This window comes from Eulemur rufifrons, chromosome 19 (genome assembly GCF_041146395.1).
Source record: "Eulemur rufifrons isolate Redbay chromosome 19, OSU_ERuf_1, whole genome shotgun sequence".
In the NCBI taxonomy this organism is placed as follows: Eukaryota; Metazoa; Chordata; class Mammalia; order Primates; family Lemuridae; genus Eulemur; species Eulemur rufifrons.
In genome coordinates, this window is record NC_091001.1 from 30,189,112 (window position 1) to 30,196,551 (window position 7,440).

At 57.1% G+C, this 7,440-nt stretch overlaps 1 protein-coding gene across 1 annotated transcript; it reads left to right on the forward strand.

Annotated features, from left to right (window-relative positions):
• Positions 1 to 1,376: 1,376 nt before the first annotated feature.
• On the forward strand, positions 1,377 to 5,093 carry NKX3-2 (NK3 homeobox 2). Its single transcript, XM_069495030.1, has 2 exons — positions 1,377 to 1,936; positions 3,427 to 5,093. The coding sequence occupies exons 1-2, from the start codon at positions 1,471 to 1,473 to the stop codon at positions 3,960 to 3,962; spliced, it is 1,002 nt and encodes a 333-aa protein (XP_069351131.1). The 5' UTR covers positions 1,377 to 1,470; the 3' UTR covers positions 3,963 to 5,093.
• The last annotated feature ends 2,347 nt before the right edge of the window (positions 5,094 to 7,440 follow it).

Sequence of the window (7,440 nt, forward strand, 5' to 3'; positions counted from 1 at the left end):
TTCTTACTTTTTAAGAGCATTAAATCTTGTCAGTTCTGTATGATTTTACGATGGTAATTCCCAGATATACTTTCAAACAAGTAAATAGATATTTATAATCTTATCCAACTCAGAAGTAGCAGGACATTTAAAAAACAAATTAAAGTTTCTATTTTTTTCTTCCTGGTGTAAAATTTAACTAACTCCAGTTAAATTCAATATTGATCGCCCAGGGATATGACTGTTCAATTTCCAGACACTCTCCCAAAGGTGCCTTTCAATTCTTCACCTGACTTTAGTTTTAACTGTACCATTTTTTCTTTTAATTCTTCTGTAGAAATCGGATCAAACCAAAGACGGCAAGGAAAAAAAAATATTTCTAGAGTGATTTTAATTAGCTGATTATTTCAGCAAAGAGCATTAACAGTGAGGAAGCTGCAAAACTGTAGAAAGACAAAAGATGCATTTTGTTCTGCGTGTTTGTGATCTTTCCTAGAGAACAGAAACTACTCTAATGATGTATGGAAATGTATAATCTTGGATTTTCTCCGTAGATTTTGACTAAATTTGAATGTCAGTGTTCCATAAAAACGCTGGAATTGGTAGATACATCTGCAGAGGTACGAAACGTGGTTTCAGGATGGGTGAGCCTCCTTGTCGCTGGAGGATGCTTCGAGGACCAGGCTTAGGAGAGAAGGGGTTAAGTCAGACCCAGTCTTTGGCGGCGTAACATGCCCAGTTTTGTCTGTTAAAGTCAACGTTGCCCAACTGGAGCCAGCCAATGGACGGTCTGGAGCGTCCAGGACAGCCCAGTGAAGGGGCGTGGCCTGAGACTGTCACTCAGCAGTGAGGAATGACACCCAGGCGGGAGGGGGTACGGTGGAACGCAGGGGAAGGAAAGAGAAAAGAAACAGATAAAACCAGAGCAGGGGGTAAAAAGGTGCCCCGCGCCTCTCCGAATCCAGCGGCCGCCGCCGCCGCCGCCGCGTCCGGGACTGGACTCCGGAAGAGGCTGCCCAGCAGGGAAGGGAGAGGACTAGTCCGGAACGAAATCCTGCAGGCGGGGAAGAGACAGAAGCGCAAAGCAAAAGTGACTCCGGTCGTGAGCCCCAGCGGCGCTCGGGAGGGGACTGCAGCAGCGGAGGGGGCCCGCCAATCCTCCTTCGCGTCCCCCGAGGGGGCAGACCCCGGCCCGCCCCTAAGGGCTAGAGGCGATGAGATAATCCAGCTGAGCTGCGAAAGGAGAGCGTCTGGCGCTGGATTCGGGGGGAGAGGGTCTCCGGGCGGGGTGGGCCTCTGAGGTGGGGGTGAGGGTCGGCGCAGATCCTGGGACGGAGGGGGGCGGGGGCTGCTGGGCCGCGCAGGAGTGGGCTGCTGGGGCCTCGCGCACCCGGCTCACTCGCGCTGCGGCCGCCCGCGCTCTCAGTCCCGCTCGGAGCTGCTCGGCGCCCCAGCTGCCCGCCCGGCCTGCCGCTCCGGCCCGCGGCGCAAATGGCTGTGCGCGGCGGCAACACCTTGACGCCCTTCTCCATCCAGGCGATCCTCAACAAGAAAGAGGAGCGCGGCGGGCTGACCGCGCCGGAGGGACGCCCGCTGCCCGGGGGCACAGCGGTGGCTGTGGCTGCGGCGCCCGCTGTCTGCTGTTGGCGGCTCTTTGGGGAGACGGACGCGGGCGCACTGGGGGGCGCCGAGGACTCTCTGCTCGCGTCTCCTGCGGGTACCAGAGCAGCTGCGGGGCGGACTGCGGAGAGCCCGGGAGGCTGGGACTCGGACTCGGCTCTCAGCGAGGAGAACGAGGGCAGGCGGCGCTGCGCCGATGCTCCGGGGGCCAGCGGGGCCGGCCGCACGGGAGGAACCCTGAGCCTCGGCCAGCCGATCTGCGAGCTGCCCGCCTCCAAGGACCTGGAGGAGGAAGCCACGGGCCGGAGCGACAGCGAGATGTCGGCCAGCGTCTCAGGTCTGCTGCAGCTTCTCGGGGAAGGGGGCCGGGCTGAGGGGATGGACGAGTAGGGCAACGCCGCCGAATGGGGTGGGCTGACTGTGAGCACCCTGCACCCTGGGGCTCCGAGGCTGGCCAAATCCCGAAGTTCCGCGCGCTGGCGCAAGCTGCTCTACCCCTCCGAGAACTGAGCCGGCGAGAGGACGAAAGAACTTCTCAGAGCCCCCGTCCTGGGGCGAGGCCTGAAACGGCCTGGGTCAATATCCATTAGACAGGGTTGGGAGAGAACCTCCGCATCCTGCGCTGGGCGTAGGGGAAGCGGGGGGTGAGTACATCGCCAGTGCCTTCTGCCGTGTCTGTCCCCAAATCCCCAAAATCAGTGAAGGGGAAGAATGAGGGGTCCAGAGACCTCAGGTAGCCAGTGCTTTAGCCCTGGCCCAGAAATCCTACCAGTGTGAGGTCCCAGGGCCCGGCCTTACAGTGCAGGGATAGGTAGCGAAGAACACCTCCAAGTGAGTCAGAGGTGAGATCTGCAGAGCCGAGGCTTTGGGGAAAGAGCGGGTTTAGCTTTCTCAGACCCCGGAGCTGTGAAAGCAACCCTGGGCCGAGGACCCAGGAACTGGAGGCAAACCTGCAGCCAGCTGAAGGCAGGAGGGCTAGATGTAGTTCATTCTGGACACAGGAGAGGGGCCTCCTCAGCTGCAGACTGACACGTTATGCAGTCTGAAAGACCCCCGGTGTCTGCCCCAGTTGGGTGCAAACTGCTGTAGGCCTCTCGATGGCATCAAGCAGGCCAGAGCGCTGGACCTCTTGCTGGGGTGCTTCAGGGAGCAGGAAGAGGCTGAGGAGCTGGTGCTGCATAAGCGTCCAGGGACCCGAAGCAGAGATACCCTCTCTCATCACTCTCCAGCCCATCCTCCTCTCATTTCCTTGCGAAGAGAGGAAGAGAAGCCATTCAAGGCTTTGGCTCAGCCTGTTGCCATACCCCTCACAGCAATCCCAGGCAGTTGAGGGTGAAAGACCAAACACCTCCGGCCCCAGGATCCAGCCCCCTACCTTTCCTTTACCTGCACCGGCGCGTGTGTGTGAGCTGTGTGGGGAAGCGGGTGGACCCGAGCAGGAGGCCGACATGCAACCAGCAACCCTAGTGCTGGGCGCTGAGAGCTCAGAGGGCTTGTGGAGATGCTCAGGCCCAGCTCCTCACGTTACTGATTGGAGCCTGGGGCCCAAAGAGGGTGCGGAGCTGGTCCTCAGCCTCATGGCGTTGATACAGCAGCTGAGTAGGTCGCAAACATCAGAAGAGGCCTAGACGCTGGAAACTGGTGGAGCAGGGTTCTGAGACTGGTCTCCAGGGCCCCTGGCCTCTGCGACCTCACCGCCGCTTGGGGGTGGAGAGGGGATCAAAGTGTATTTCCGCCCCGCCCCCGTGACCCCTACACTTGAGGCCCGGCCTCACCTCCTCTTCGACGCTGACAGTCTCTTGTTTCTGTTCCCACCGGGGTCCGCAGGCGACCACAGCCCAAGGGCCGAGGATGACGGTGTTGGCGCCAGAGGTGCACACGTGCCCGCGCTGTGCAGTGGAGCCGGCGGCAGAGGCAGCAGCGCGCCGGCGGGCGGCGTGGAGGAGGAGGAGGAGCCCGCGGCGCCGAAGCCGCGTAAGAAGCGCTCTCGAGCCGCCTTCTCCCACGCACAGGTCTTCGAGCTGGAGCGTCGTTTTAACCACCAGCGCTACTTGTCCGGGCCGGAGCGTGCAGACCTGGCCGCGTCTCTGAAGCTCACCGAGACGCAGGTGAAGATCTGGTTCCAGAACCGTCGCTACAAGACCAAGCGCCGGCAGATGGCTGCCGACCTGCTGGCCTCGGCGCCCGCCGCCAAAAAGGTGGCGGTAAAGGTTCTGGTGCGCGACGACCAGAGACAGTACCTGCCCGGCGAGGTGCTGCGGCCACCCTCGCTTCTGCCACTGCAGCCCTCCTACTATTACCCTTACTACTGCCTCCCGGGCTGGGCGCTCTCCACGTGTGCGGCCGCTGCGGGCACTCAGTGAGCCCGCCTGGGCTGAGGCAACGAACGATTCCTACATCCCGGCTCCGATGGCCATGTAGGCTGTAGTCGATACAGGGGCGCTCCGCCAAGGGGGCAAGTGGAGGATGAAATCCAGCTCAGGCTCCGCTATCCAGGACTTGAGCCCTGGCAGCCGAACTGAGTATGCCCAGAGGGGGCGCTTTTTTCTAATTTGAACAGAGGCACTCTATGGCCTAGGGCCCCTGCTCGCCCCTCACCTGCCTGGAAGCCCTTGGACACTATTTATTACCACGACAATGTTGGATTTGGATTTGGATTATGTCTGCCTGCTGGGGATGGCGTTTCCCCAGAGCGTTGAACTCCTGGAGACCACATAGCCTGAATCCCCAGAATTTTGGGCCTGCTGGGAGCTTCGTGCGCTAGGCCACACTAGTTCATGGTATCCATGCTACCAATCTATGTGTATCTACATATCTTTTATTTTTGGAAATTGCATTTATAACAAAGGGGTGCGGAACCCTGGCAAGCCTCAGCCCAGGGGTTGATTTGAAACGTGAAGGGTTTGGTTTTCAGGCCCTCGCTCCACCCCTCCCGAGTGTCAGAGCCCTGGTGGGGGTGCCCTAATGGGTGCTGAATGTAAGGAAGGGAGCCTCTGAGTGTTGGGCAGGCTAGGGGTCTCACACCTTCCCTCTCCAAGTCCAGGGCCCCGTCCAGGTGGGAAGCGCCTGGGAACCCCCGAACAAGGAGAGCGCACACCCGGGCAGCCCTTTGCAGAAACTTTCCTTCATTTAAAGGAGATTAAGACTCGTAGCACTTTTCAGTTGTTTGTATTCAAATAACGGTTATTTTTTGTACTCAATGTGAATATCCCTGGCCAGCCTTTCCAAGGCGTCCTCCCTGGTGCCGCCGCCTGGCCCTCGGTTTCTCACGTGCACCCTCTGCGACTCCTGCGCCCTGGCCCGGGACTCCCCTATCTGCCCTTCACCTACCCTTGGACAGGTGATCCTACCTGTTGTGTCAACCTCGCCGCTTTTCGCCTCCTTAAGGGCACTGTGCACTCAACTAGAGTATTAACTGTAAAAAGATTTGTGAAGTTTGAAAGCTCTATTCGCTGTATTTTTTCTTTAATTTATAAACTTTTATTTTAACATGCCCTCTTGGACGCTGTGTTTTCTCTGAGACGCTCTTCGACTTTGGGGGTGGGGGGTAGACCAGTAACGCGGGCTGGGAATAGCTGGGACTCATTTTCCCAGGCTTTTTTCAGTTTTGGACCGAGGATGCGCAGCCCCTCCTGGGAGAAGCTCTGTTGCCCACTCCGCAGGAAGGGCGTAAACCTCCACAGCTCAGGGAATCGCAATTTCGGGAACTTTGCAGGAGTCACGGATGAATCCCACTGAATTTGGGGGCAAATTCCTAGGATTCCTTTTTTCTGAAGGGCATACTCTGAAGTGTAGAAATCGCCCATGGTTGAACCCCTTGCCAGTTTCCATCCCCCACTTCAGTCGGCTGACCCTTTCTCTCTCACGCACATACACCCTCGCGCGTGTTTTCTCTCTCTCTCTCCTTTCGATTTTCGGAGCGTTTCTCTAAGTGATTCGGTCTTTAGTTCGTTCCCAGAATAGGCCAGCAAAAACTCCCACTGAAATTTCGAAGCGATTCGGGGCAAACCAGGCGCGAGTAACATTGTTTCTGGGAGGTCACCTGCGCGTTTGCCTCGGACGGGTGCAAACGGCGCTCTACAGTGTTTCAAACGTGGCGTCATTTGATCCGCACCGAGGCCCACCGGGGGAGCAGGGCATGGACAGGACAAAGGTTATCGACCACCCCGTTTACAGATGAACATACTCAGCTGCGTTCCTTGACTCCCCCGAATACCACAGATTCACCGGCGAGAAATGCTCACCTTTACACGCCCTTCACGCCAGGTCCCTGGCGAGCAAGGAAGAGTTAATGCCACATCGCAGGCGCCGAGGCCTCAGTCCGCGGGCCGGAGTTGGGAAACACCGAAATCCAGGCCCGGGCTTTCAACTGCACCTGGAGCAGAAAGGCCGACTTGCTTTCCTACCCTGCAGCGACCTTTCCCTGTCCCAGGGCCTCCAAGTCTTGGTACCCCAAAGGCCTTAGCCCGGAGTTCAGCGAGCCCTCGGACCCGGCCGGGCCAGACTGTGGCGGCAAGCGCTTTCCAAAATGATTCCCACTTCCGGGAACAGCTAACTGTGAAGGGAAATTCAAAGACCCTCGGGATGCACATCGCTCCCCACACTGTCCCCCAGCCCCGTCCCGCGCTACCCTCCATATGGCTCTTACAATCATGTTTCTTTTTGAAATGTTTTAAGATTCTATTTTAATTTTACAATTAATCTCGAATGCATTTTCCTTGTTCAAAGTTGGAACACATCCAGTATGGCTAGAATCTCCTCCCCTTTTCTCCCCAGAGATCGCCACTTACTGAGGGTTGTTTTGTTTTGTTTTCTTTTTTTCAGGGAGGGGAGGGAATTTTTTCCTCTTTTCCGATAAAGGCAGTTTGTTGCTGTGTCCTAACAGTGTAGTAGGTTCTTCATCTTTGCGGATCCGGAAGCGAGAAAACCAGGGAGTTTCTTTCGAGTAGGAAAAAGCACGGGGGTCTAGGGTTGCACCCTGCGCAACTTCGTCTTCGGCTGCAGACTCCACTGTCCCTACCGACCCAGGTCGGCGGATCGCCTTCCCCTCCTATGCCACTCTCTGGCTCCCGGGATCCTGATCTGGGCCGGCTCTGCGGGGGCTGGCTCGTGCTGCCCAGGGAAAATGACTCAAATGAATTCAGTTTGATCCGGATTGTGGCAGTTTCCTTCCGAGCTGCCCCGCGGTTTACTTTGGCGCGAACGTCCTGAGGTCTCATTCCGGGAGCCGGAGGCGGCCTCCGTGTCCAGCCAGACCTCCGGGGATTTCCTACCGCATTTCGCGACCCAAGAGGGGTGTCTTTACCTGGGTCTCTGGTCGTAGGCGCGGTTCCTGTTGGAAATTTGCAGTATGACTTTCTTGGTTTTCTTTTCTTTTCTTTCTCCACTACTCTTCCCCCAACGTGACTTTTTATTTATTCATTTTTTAAACGATAAGAAAAAGTACGCCCTCTGCTCCCTGCTCAAGGGGATCTTCGTTCATCCACTTGCTTCGCCCCTGTGCTATGCCGAGCCTTCTCGGCCTCGCCGGGGCCTGGCCTCCTAGAGCAGTCGCAGTGCCGCCTGAGCCCAGTGGACCTTCGACCTCATCTTTCTCAGCCCCTTTGGTCCTTAGAGAACGTTAGCACTGGCCATGGGGATCTTTGGGTCAGATTCACTCATTTTACAGATGGGTAAACCAAGGCAAGAGGAATGACTGGGAAAGGGGGAAGAACAACCTATGACCCACACTGAAGTTGGTCCCAAGGATTCAAGCCTAGCCCACGATTCCTGGTCTAGGCAGCAAATCTGGGATCAGTCAGCTGGCAAATGTCGCTGGTGTGTTATGTGTGTGTGGGTGTG

Bases quoted from the DNA above. Each gene is read 5' to 3' on its own strand.
- NKX3-2 (XM_069495030.1), top strand. From the start codon at position 1,471: ATGGCTGTGCGCGGCGGCAACACCTTGACGCCCTTCTCCATCCAGGCG. The intron at 1,937-3,426 runs GTCTGCTGCAGC...CGGGGTCCGCAG, and splicing joins GATGTCGGCCAGCGTCTCAG to GCGACCACAGCCCAAGGGCC.